Raw genomic sequence first — 13,334 nt, forward strand, 5'->3', positions numbered from 1 at the left:
ATTTTCTTTGTACTGGGATTTGAACTCAGGGCCAGTCCTGTGCTTGCTAGGTGGACTCTACCTCTTGAGCCACACCTCCAGACCTTTTTGCTTCAGGTACTTTTTGAATAGGGTCTCACTGTTTCTGCCCAGGCCATTCTGGACTGTGATCCTCCTGCTTGTGATTCCCACGTAGCTGCGATGACAGACACATACCCAGCTTTCATTGGTTGAGATGGAGTTTTGCAAACTTTTTTCCCTTGCTGGCCTCAAACCACCTCCTAAGTAGCAAGGATTGCAGACAGAAGTCACCGTGCCCAGCCTCCCTTTGATTATTTTTTAACTTGTGCTTATTATTTCCTTGTATTTGTTTTTGGTTTTGTGCTAGTACTGGGGTTTGAACTCAGAGCTTCGTGCTTGCTAGGCAGGTGCTTTACTGCTTACATCACCCTTCCAGCCCTTTTGTGATCAGGTTATTTTGGGAAATAGGGTCTGGCTTTTTTTCCCAGGTCAGCTTGGACCTCAATCTTTCTATTTTATGCTCCTCACCACAGTTGTGGTGACAGGTAATGCACCACCTCACCCGCTATTGGGGTCTCATGAACTTTTTTTTGCTCTGGCTCACCTTAAACTTCAGTCCACCCATCTCAGCCTCCCAAGTAGCTAGGATTACAGGCGTGAGCCACCACACTCAGCTCTTTATTGTTTTAATGCTTCGGTATGATATAACTATCAGTGCTTTATTGTCATTCATCTTCTTTACTAATCATTGTACATTTGAGAATGAAGACCTTCCACCAATTTTTGAAAATCCTCATTTTCAAAGCAAATATTTCTTCTTACTCACTTTCTCTTTTTTCTTTCTAGAAGTCTGTGTGTGTGTGTGTGTGTGTGTGTGTGTGTGTGTGTGTGTGTGTGTGTGTAGGACCTTTTCATTGTACTTTTCATCTATTTTTCAACTTGTATTACATTTGGGTAATTTCCTCATATATATCTTCTGAGTTATTAATTTTTTCTTCTACTATCTGCAGTCTGTTTTTGAAGGGTTGATTAGTTTTTTACTTTCTTTTGTTTTTTATATCTAGAATTTCTGGTTATTTTTTTAATATTTCTCTTTTTTCTGATCACTTCTTTTTAAATAGAATTTTGAGTCTTTTGTCTTCACTTCAATATACTTTATACTATTCTTAGATGATAGTTTTCTTCTATTTTCATTTGTTAAAGTTCTAATCTTGTAATTTGTTCTGTCTGCTGACCCTTTCACGATGGAAAGCATGCTTGTGTATGTGGTATAACTTCAGATTGTCTCCTTATAGTAGATTTTTAAATATTTTTCTACAAGGTACACCAAAAGTATTACCAGCCAAGAACCTAATTTTATATGTTTACCAGCTTGAAGGTTTTCCAAATAAAGTGAGCAGTATAAATTCTGACCAGAAATTCACTTGGGCCACATACCCGCAGATCAGTAACCTTGTCAGGAACTTTGTTTTCCATCCAGAGCTCCTAAAGATACAAAGATGAGCCTGGGGTAGGAGTTTACCAAGTTCAAGTTCGCCCTTTCAGTGAATGCCTCTCTTTTCCCCCTTTTTATGAATGTCAAACTTTATTTTTATATATTTTTCTTTTTCAATTATTGTTGTGCTGGGGGTACGTTGTGACATTTACAAAGTTATTACACTATATCATACTTGAATTCACCCCCTCCATCATTCTCCTTTATCCCCCTCTCCCCATTCCTAGAATAGTTTCACCAGGTCTCATTTTTCCACTTACACATATGAGTACAGAATGTCTCCACCATATTCACCCTCCTATACCCTTTCCTTACATCCTCTCCCCTCCCACTGGTACCAACCCCAGACAGGACCTGTTTTGCCTTTCCATTTATGTTTTTGTTTTAAAAAATGACATTTTTTGTTTGTTTAAGATACAGGGACTTTCATTGTGCCATTTCCATGTCTATATGTACTGTAACCCAAAATGGTTCATCTCCTCTATTTTTCTCCTTTCTATCTTAGTTCCCTTCTTATTGTGATTTCAACAGTTTTAAAAATTCTATATTCATTCTGGTATAGGAAGTACATCAGCCATATTCACCTTCTTAACTTCCTTCTTTTACTCTCTCTCTCTCATATGTGACCTTCCCTTAGCATGACCCGTGTTTCATAATATTGGTTATATCAGTAAACGTTCTTCTAGTTCATAGACTCATGTCAGAGCCTCAGCTGTTACTCTCTAACTCAACCCCAAGACTGTATTTCCTATTCTCCCCACCTCCCCTCCTTATCTAATCCAGGACAACCACGACATTTCTTCTTAGGCTTACTTTTCTGGTTTTAATTTCTTCCTCATGTCTGGAACATGGAGGTTTCATTTCTGGTCAGTTCAGCTATGCACTTAAAATAATGTCTGTTATATTTCATCAAATATGATATAGGGAGGGTTTTCAGACTATGTTATAGCCAGAACTAAGACTCAGTTCTCATCTTCTCTTTATTTCTTTTCCATTCTTCTCCCAAGGGATTTATTGGCACAGATTAACATAGACTGTGTCTTGCTTTATTCACAAGCTATGTTCAAGACATGGCTTTTGTATAATGTACCCTGTCTTGCTGTGTCCCTCCATCCTGAGAAGTTGCTGACCTTATATGAAGTTGAGGGTTAATTTCCTTCTCCAGTCTCTCAATTTTGTCTCCTTTCTGCACTGCATACCCTATAGCACCCAGGTGTGCTTATTGTGTGTATATAATGCTGCTGTCTGTTCTTTTCTTTTATACTGGTGTTGTGCTTTGCATCAACTTTTCCTTGAATCGCACAAACAAGATCCACTGTCAAGTTTAGGATGGAAAGGCAGAGACTTTAACAGACCAGAATAGGATGATAAGTGCTAGAAAAAGAGACAAGAATCCTCATTTGCACATCCTGCCCTAAACTTAGTCTTGCAAATTCATCTTTTACCAAAACATTTATCTTTCTTAAACTTTTTATCCAAACTCCAAACAGCAGGAGGTTTCAGTTGCCTGAGAAATTATATAAATAGTCATTTGTTTCCTGTTCTCCTTCTCATCCTTAGATTGCTAGTTCTTGGTGTGAAACTCAGAAGGGTGGAAGGGTTAATGATATCATAAAAACCTAATCACATTTTTCTTTTTGATTCTTAAGTATAAACTTATAAATGCAATTATCAGATATGTTAAGATAAAAGCTTTGATCTTTTATTAATTGAAAACAAGATTACTGATGCACATTAACAATTTCTGTTGTCCTTATTAAAGCACAACTATTTAAGGGGCGGGTCTTCTCTGCTAGGAGAACACCCCTCTCGCCAGCCCTCTCATACAGCTTCCCAGACGCATGTTCATTACTAAGCTTCCACTTGGTGTACAGATCAAATCCCTGAAAACTGCATCTGAAAGTACTCCGCCTGTTTTCAAAGGATGTTTGGTTATTGTTCCAAGAACATTAAAATTCATTCCAGCCGGTTTTTCCAAACATGTGTCCTTCTAATTGCCAGTGTGATATTGATGGGTCATTTTTCTTATGGAGTAAAACACTATGCTTGTAATATGTACAGCTGATTTTTAATAAAAGTGTGTACGGGTATCTCCAATGCTCCTTGAATAAGGATACAAAGTGTTGCGTGGAATTTCATTAAATATTCCTTCATTTTAGGTATATACCCATTCCAGTCTTTTTTGGCTTTGGTAGCCAGCATTTATGGGCATATCTCATCATCATCTATACAAAAGTTCATCATTCTTTAAGTAATTCTTTAATCAAATAAGGGGTAAAATATACCCCCTGTAAATCCTACACCTCTGACTTCTAACAGAATTAAACTATGCAGCAGTCTGAAGAGAGACCAGTTTCATGCCAGCAATAGCTAATGATTTCATTAGGCAATAATTTTATGTCATTGGGAAAACATACCCTCCTTTACCATCTTCAGAGGCTGACTGATGTATTTTAGAAGATATTTATTTTTAGAAAACCTCTGTCCTCATCTTCACTGACTATCTCATCCAATTATCCCAAGTATTGACACCCCTGTCACTCAGGAAATTATAAAGGCTTTAGGAGCTCTTTGTCAGGAACAGGCACAAAGACCAAATGCATATTTATTATGAAGTTGCAATTAATCTCTGCCTACCACATCCTTCTCCATCAACCAAACACACACACACGCACACATACACACACACACACACATACACACGTACACACACATGCACACACATACACATGTACACACACATACACACGTACACACACATGCACACACACATACACACATACACATACACACATACACACACACATACACACACACGTACACACACATACGTACACACACATACATACACACATACACACGCACATACACATACACACATACATACACACACATACACACACACATACACACACACACACACACACACACATACACACATACATACATACATACACACACATACACACATACACACACATACATACACACACATACACACGCACATACACACACATACACACACACATACATGCACACATACACACACATACATACACACACATACACACACACACACACACACACACACACAATCCTAATTCTTGTTCCTCCTTTTTCCAGGGAGGAAGGGCAAACAAGTACTTCCCCAGGGCACAGAAGTGCAGAATCTGCACATAGCAGGTTCCTAAAAGCCATTTAATGAACTAAGTGTTAATGAAATCATGAAGAAGATCTAATACCAGACCAAAGGATACTGAAAGTTCAAAGGGTAGTGTTGGAAGTGCATTCTTCAAATTCATTAATTAAAAATATGTGTTTGATGGTAATTTTCCGTTAAATTATAGAAGAGTTTTTCTGTGATTTTTCATCATGAAGGAGTAGCTGGTGGAGGCTTTTCAGAAGATCAGGGGTCAGAGGCCTATCAAAATGCTGCCAAATTATAAAGCACAATTCTTATGTTCTCAAAAAACTCTGTGGAATAAGGAAGACTCTAGAGGCAGGTACCATGACACAAAGGAAGAGTTTTTGGATGGAGCAGTGGGTTCTTATAAGTCAGGATGTCCAAGGCTCCGTCTATGAACTTAAACCAGTGAAATATGCTAGCCACATCAAGGGACCCACAAATATAATGATGCATGTTTCAAAGTATTCAGGTGGTGCAAATTGAGCTATAAAACATTAAGGACCTCAGTAAATGCAATATCCACTCAGAGCACATCCTACACAGGAACAACAGAGTCTGTACACCCAGACCAAGGATAATGGATTTTTAATAATAAAATTATGCTCTTAGCCTATTGTCTATGGATACCTTCCTGAATTCTCTAAGGTAGAAGCCACCTAAATATTTGTTAAGTTCAGATCTTTGTACAAAGAACTGAGCTTATTCAAAACAATGAATTGAAGTAGCCTGAATGGAGACCTCACTCAGATGTTGGGAATGTCTAGGAGTATTCATTTAGAGAACACTCTGTCCATTGCATGACACAAGACCATATGCAGAGTGGATATATGTGTCTCTGCTGATGCACTGTCATTTTTTGTTGATCTGTCTGTCTGTCTCCTATAGATTTCATAAGTATTGCTGTCTAAGATGTAGGAGTCCCAACCTCTGTCTAATAGTCTACTACTTATAAAGCTAAAAGGACTTCAGATAAAATTTTTGCTAAATAATGATTTAGGAATATTTGCTGATGGTCAAATAATTTGCACTGCTGACACTACAATGGAATTTCCATGGTACACTCACAAATCAGTCTTACTTAACTCATTTTGAAAAAAGAAAAAGAAATACAGAGGAGTATTGTGGAAAATATGTAAGTACTGGAATCTGATAAACCAAATTCACATCCCAATTCTGTTGCTTATAGCTGTGTGATTTTAGGCAAGTTAACCAGTCTTTCTATATCACCATTCAGTTAGCCATAAAAATAAACTGATCTATTTGTCTAGACAGGATTCAATTAACTACCTAAGTATTTTAGTGGCCTTACCCTTCATTAGTATCAAAATGACAGACTGAAAAGGTATTAGATATTCTTTCAAAAACTCATTGTCATCTTTCTCTTCAATAAGTGATAATGGAAATAAGAGTGTCTAAATATAGTTATGCTACTACTGCATATCCTAATATTTTATTGTGTTTTGTCAAGAACAGGACACTTTAGGATCTTTGCCCACCATCAATCTGTTATCAAAGATGGGCAAATACCTTGTGTATAAAGAAAGGCTGAGAGCTATGAAGTAAAATTTATTCATACTGATTGACTAGTAAAGCCATATTCGGAACCTGGCTTTTAACTCTAACCAAATGGGTAAAGGTTTGGGGTTTTTAAAAACATTTTTATTAGTAGATAATGGTTGTGTGGTGGGGGGGGGGTTCATTGTGACATTCCCATGCATGCATACAATGTATTCTGGTTTGGGTCATCCCCTCTATTATTCTCCCTCTTCCCCCTCCACCTTTTAAAAATGACTTCAACAGGTTTCTTATTCATAAATGTGTACAAATGTGTACAACCATATTCACCCTTCTTTACCCTCCCTCTTCCATTAGTATCCTCCACTTAACATGACCTGTTGTATTTTCCTGGCCTTCATTGTTAAGTGTCTGTCTGTTGCTCATGAAGTTTTGTCTTGGTATCTTATCTGTAAATATATTGTACTTTAATCAGTTTAACACCCTCTGCTACTCTTCCTTACCCTTTCCTCCCATCCCACTCTGTGCTGTTCACAATTATCAGTGTGCTTCATTGTATCTCGTTCCTACACAGATGTGATATGTTTCATTATTGTTCACTCTATCATTCTTTTCCTCTTTCCCTCCTTCCCTAGTTTCCTTGAACAGTCCCACCATTGGAAACGTGTTCTGTATGCATATGTATATAAGATAATGCTTGTATTTGCATCTGTCTTCCACATATGAGAGGAAACATGTGACCTTTCTTTTTCCAAACCTGGCTTACTTCACATAACATGATGTTCTCCATTCCCATCCATTTACCTGCAAATGACAAAATTTCATTCTTCTTAATGGCTGAATAAAATTCCATGTTAAATGGCCCAAACAGTGTATGCACATATGAATAAGTGAATAAATAAAACATACAAAATTAGAAAAAAAATTCCATGTTTATTTCAGCATTAGTCACAATAGCCAACCTACTGAAACAGTCAAATGTCCTACAACTGATGAATGAATTAAGAAAATGTGATACATGCACACACAATGGGTAAAGATTTTAGAAGCATCGGAGACTGAAATTATAATTGCTGATGAGCTCTAAGGCTCCTTAGAGCTTGTTTCAAAGACAAGTGCTAAAATCAGCAGACTAAAACCATCTAAAAAGAGATAGACTTTCAATTTTGAATTGAGTCAAATAGGACCATAGCTTACTCCTCATTTTTCTTTAAAAAAAATGTGTGACAGTTATTTGAGTTTCTTAATAGCAAAAATCTTAAATCCATGTCCCTTTCTGGATAAACATTACTACCAAGATGTATTGACATATCTCAAATAAAAGTCATTTGACCAATAAGCTCCATATTCAACAGTAAAGATTATTTTAAAGAACAAAGAATAAAAGCAAAGTCAATATTGAAAACAGAAAAATAAAAACACAAGATGCAAATGTTATTTATGAAGTATTATGCTTAACTCTTATTTCTTTCCCTGAATCTCATAGACACACCCTTGTTGGTCCTGACACCATCGAATGCCTGGCCAATGGCAAGTGGAGCGGAAGTAACCAGCAGTGTCTGGCTGTCTCCTGTGATGAGCCCCCCAATGTGGACCACGCCTCTCCAGAGACTGCCCATCGGCTCTTTGGAGATGTTGCTTTCTACTACTGCACAGATGGTTACAGCCTGGCGGACAATTCTCAACTACTCTGCAATGCCCAGGGCAAGTGGGTTCCTCCAGAGGGTGAGGACATACCTCGTTGTATAGCTCATTTCTGTGAAAAACCCCCATCTGTTTCCTACAGCATCTTGGAATCTGTAAGCAAAGCAAAATTTGCAGCTGGCTCTATTGTGAGCTTCAAGTGCATGGAAGGTTTTGTGCTGAACACCTCAGCAAAGATCGAATGTATGAGAGGTGGGCAGTGGAGCCCTTCCCCCATGTCCATACAGTGCATCCCTGTGCGCTGTGGGGAGCCACCCAGCATCATGAATGGCTATGCAACTGGATCAAACTACAGTTTTGGGGCCATGGTGGCTTATAGCTGCCACAAGGGATTCTACATTAAAGGGGAGAAGAAGAGCACTTGTGAAGCCACAGGACAGTGGAGTAGCCCCATACCTACCTGCCACCCTGTGTCTTGCAGTGAGCCACCTAAGATTGAGAACAGCTTTCTGGAGGTAAGAGACAGAACAGCAAATGGTCCATGGTTTTCATCACTTACTGGACCAGTCCATTGTAGCTAACCTACTATTCAGAAGCAGAGGCAGTGAGCAGATTAATTGAAACGCAGAAATGGCTCAGATCTATAGGCAATGAGTATTGAAGAAAACTTAATTACGATGATTATGAATCATTTTAGTATATAGTTTTCTGCATTTTACTGGTATATTTTACTGGCATTCTAAGTGCTCTGTGGTAATATTGGCCCTAAATGAGAAGTTAGAGTAAGCCATTTAAATAACCTAGTATTTTTCTTTATACAAGTTACTCACCTTGTTTTATGAAATCAAGTCTAACTAGGACCTAGAAAAATGTATCATCACATCCTATTTTTCAACAAAACATGGGATAAACCAACTAAGATGCAGTTTTGCATTGCTCTCTTAATAGATCTAAATTTCACCATGGTGGGCACAGAGTTAAGTCTGACCCAGGCACATCTGTTTCCACACTAATAGGTGTCTTCTCAGTGAGTCCATCAAGAAAACTGGAATAAGGATCTCTTCCTTCAAATCAAGGGCCATTTCAAATAGACAAAATCCTAATTGAAACTCTTTTTTAAAGCCCACATGTATGTACTGCCTTTTCTCCTTTATATTAAAAAAAATCAAAACAACAGTAAAAATCTTTTTTATTTAAGATTTTTCCTTGGATGTACTAGCTTTCCATTGGTAGAGGGTGTGGAGCATATGTAAGTAAACTATTTATTTATTGAACAAATATTTCCAGAGTTCCTACCAGGTGCTAGTCATAGTTGAGTCTGGAGATCAGGCGTTGAATAATACAGGTTCAGCCTGTGATGGTCTTGTGTTTACACATACATAGAGAACTCAAGCAAGGTAAAACAGAAGAAATTATTATTTCCAAATACTGCTATATAGAGTTCACTATAGCCCTGAAACTAGAATTTACCATTAACACTACAAAGAACCATAATAATCTTTAAAATTTATAACAGTCAGTTTATCTGCTTAAAATGACCAGTTACTATATTATATACTTACTTTAATTTGGAAATTATAAATATTAATTTTTTAGTTTAAAAGGTGGAAGACTGATATTTATTTTCCATTTTATGCCACATCAGTAATATTTTGAAAGTATGCTATGAAGAAAGCAAAACTCTTGTAATATTCTCAGGACATATGCATAAAAATATTTTATTTGCATTTTTTATGATCTAGCAACATTAACAAGTACATGTACATTTGTGTATCTGTTTCCTTGTGTGTGGTTAAAACAACACTGTAGCTTTCTTTGGTCAATAAAAGTTTTTGAATTTACCAACTTATCTATAATTTTTGGTATTGCCCCTTCAATTCATCAATTAATATAGAGACTACTGATTTCTTTATTATAGGCTCATTTCTGAAGTAGGGATTACTTAATTTGATCTACATTTCACATCTGCATTTCTACCTATTTTTAAAAACTAGAGTGAGCCTATTGGCTGAAGCCCTGATTCCTTTTAAAGTAGGCCTAGTTTTGTTCTTTTTTTACTATTAAAATATTGTCAATTAGATTATTTGTAATATCAAATGTCTACACTTATTTTCTCTCTCTTATTCAGCACACAACTGGCAGGATCTTTGAGAGTGAAGTGCGATACCAGTGTAACCCAGGCTATAAATCAGTTGGAAGTCCTGTGTTTGTCTGCCAAGCCAATCGCCACTGGCACAGTGAATCCCCTCTGTCATGCATCCCTCTCAACTGTGGAAAACCTCCCCCAATCCAGAATGGCTTTATGAAAGGAGAAAGCTTTGAAATGGGCTCCAAGGTTCAGTTTTTCTGTAATGAGGGTTATGAGCTTGTTGGTGACAGTTCCTGGACATGCCAGAAATCTGGAAAATGGAGTAAGAAGCCAAGCCCAAAGTGTGTGCCCACCAAGTGCCCAGAGCCACCACTCTTGGAAAACCAGCTTGTCTTAAAGGAGCTAACTTCTGAAGTTGGCATAGTGACATTTTCTTGTAAAGAAGGGCATGTCCTACAAGGCCCTTCTGTCCTGAAATGCTTGCCATCCCAGCAATGGAACGATTCTTTTCCTGTTTGTAAGATGGTTCTTTGCCTTCCACCTCCCCTGATTTCCTTCGGTGTACCTGCTTCTTCTTCCACTCTTCATTTTGGAAGTACCATCACGTATTCTTGTGTCGATGGTTTCTTCCTAAGAGGAGATCCTACCACCCTCTGCCAAGCTGATGGTACCTGGAGCTCTCCACTGCCAGAATGTGTTCCAGTAGAATGTCCCCAACCAGAGGAAATCCTCAATGGCATCATCGATGTGCAAGGCCTTGCCTATCTCAGCACAGCTCTCTATACCTGCAAGCCAGGCTTTGAGTTAGTGGGAAATACTACAACTCTTTGTGGAGAAAATGGCAACTGGATTGGAGGAAAGCCAACATGTAAACCCATTGAGTGCGCAAAGCCCAAGGAGATTTTGAATGGCAAATTCTCTTACACCAGCCTTCACTATGGACAGACCATCACATATTCTTGCAACCGTGGCTTCCGGCTTGAAGGTCCCAAAGCTTTGACCTGTTTAGAATCAGGAAATTGGGATACAGATGCCCCATCCTGCAAGGCCATCCACTGTAATGCCCCACAGCCCATTGAAAATGGTTTTGTGGAAGGTGCAGATTACAACTATGGGGCCATGATCATCTACAGCTGCTTCCCTGGGTTTCAGGTGTCCGGTCATGCCATGCAGACCTGTGAAGAATCAGGATGGTCAAGCTCTATCCCAACATGTGTACCCATAGACTGTGGTCTCCCTCCTCACATAGATTTTGGAGACTGTAGTAAAGTCAAAGATGACCAGGGATATTTTGATCAAGAAGACGACATGATGGAAGTTCCATATCTGACTCCTCACCCTCATCCTTTGCGAACAGTGGCAAAAACCGTGGAAAATACAAAGGAGTCTCCTGCTATACATTCATCACATTTTCTGTATGGCACTAAGGTTTCCTACACCTGTAACCCAGGATATAAACTTTTGGGGAACCCCGTGCTAATGTGCCAGGAAGATGGAACTTGGAATGGCAGTGCACCTTCCTGCATTTCAATTGAATGTGACTTGCCAGTTGCTCCTGAAAATGGCTTTTTGCATTTTACACAGACTACCATAACCAGTGCTGTGCAGTATAGCTGCAAACCAGGGCATATTTTAGTTGGCTCTGAGATGAGACTTTGTCTACAGAATGGGAAGTGGAGTGGTACTTCCCCACTTTGTGAAGCCATTTCATGCAAAAAACCAAATCCGCTCATGAATGGATCCATCAAAGGAAACAACTACACATACCTGAGTGTGCTCAACTATGAATGTGATCTTGGATATGTGCTGATTGGCACTGAGAAGAGAACATGCCAAGAAGATAAAAATTGGAATGGGCAGGAGCCAATGTGCATTGCTGTAGATTGTGGTTCACCCCCAGTCTTAGTCAACGGCCAAGTGAAAGGAGAACAGTATACATTCCAAAAAGAGATTGAGTATACTTGCAATGAAGGATTCTTGCTTGAGGGAGTCAGGAGTCGTGTTTGTCTTGCTGATGGGAGTTGGAGTGGAGACACTCCTGACTGCATACCTGTCAGATGTGCCACCCTACCACAGGTGGCAAATGGTGTGATGGATGGCCTGGACTATGGCTTCAAGAAAGAGGTGGTGTTCCGCTGTCAGGAGGGCTATGTGTTGCATGGTGCTCAGAAACTCACTTGTCAATCAGATGGTACCTGGGATGCAAAGGTTCCTTTCTGTAAACCAGTCAACTGTGGACCTCCTGAAGATCTTCCCCATGGCTTCCGCAATGGGTTTTCCTTTTATCATGGGGGCCATATACAGTACCAGTGCTTTCCTGGTTATAAACTCCATGGAAGTCCCTCTAGAAGGTGTCTCTCCAATGGCTCCTGGAGTGGCATCCCACCTTCATGCCTACCTTGCAGATGTCCCACTCCAGTCATTCAATATGGAACTCTCAATGGGACTGATTTTGGTTGTGGAAAGGCAACCCAGATTCAATGCTTCAAAGGTTTCAAGCTCCTGGGTCTTTCTGAAATCACCTGTGAAGCCAATGGTGAGTGGAGCTCTGGCTTCCCACACTGTGAACACACTTCTTGTGGTTCTCTTCCAAACATACCAAATGCATTCATCAGGGAGAGCAGCTCTTCAGAGGAAAATGTGGTAACTTACAGCTGCAGGTTGGGCTATGTCATGCAAGGCAGTTCAGATCTGATTTGTACAGAGAAAGGAACATGGAGCCAGCCTTATCCAATCTGTGAGCCACTGTCCTGTGGACCCCCACCATCCGTTGCCAATGCAGAGGCAACTGGAGAGGCATACACTTATGAAAGCAAAGTGAAACTCAGGTAAGACCATGGCTCTCGGAGGGTTTGAAGTGAAAAATGATAGGTCAAAATATAGCTAATTGGGGGGAAAAAAACCTACCATCTCTGAATTTCTTTCCAAAAACTAAAGCTTTTAACACATGACTTGATTCTACGTAAAAATCCACTGATTGTAAAAATAAATTTAAACCTTTTTTCAGACTGTGGTTCCTAATATAATTATCATGACTCACACAAAACAGCAATGTCCTCTGACTAGTTTGAATAGTTCTTGAATCATAAAGCTCTTTTTTAAACATCATGATGATAGTTATATTTATACATACATACTCTGGTTTCTCTTCAGATCATATAAATCTTTTGCCTTTTTTATACATATAAACGTTAGGGAAAATAAGGCAAAAAGCAAGACTTTGTGCTGACAAGTCTTGGATGGGGAGATAGCTTAAAGGGGACTTCCAATTTGTGCTACAAACCAGCATTTCATGCTGAAATAATGTTTTTTTCTGGATATTTCTTTATCTAAAATGTATTTTTAAATGAAAGATGAAATATTTGGAATGAATTTGTGAATTAAATTTTTATTGGCGTTAATAA

The 13,334-nt window shown here is 38.8% G+C and overlaps 1 protein-coding gene across 2 annotated transcripts in view; it reads left to right on the forward strand.

The window, feature by feature from the left end:
• Svep1 (sushi, von Willebrand factor type A, EGF and pentraxin domain containing 1) overlaps positions 1-13,334 on the forward strand; it is a 179,092-nt gene that overhangs the window by 130,470 nt on the left and 35,288 nt on the right. For both annotated transcript variants that reach the window (XM_020173900.2, XM_074051284.1), the window contains exons 37-38: positions 7,684-8,356; positions 9,970-12,758. In XM_020173900.2, coding sequence (XP_020029489.2) covers positions 7,684-8,356; positions 9,970-12,758 — 3,462 coding nt within the window. The remainder of the gene's footprint in view (positions 1-7,683; positions 8,357-9,969; positions 12,759-13,334) is intronic.

Source organism: Castor canadensis, chromosome 13, assembly GCF_047511655.1.
Source record: "Castor canadensis chromosome 13, mCasCan1.hap1v2, whole genome shotgun sequence".
Classification (NCBI taxonomy): domain Eukaryota; kingdom Metazoa; phylum Chordata; class Mammalia; order Rodentia; family Castoridae; genus Castor; species Castor canadensis.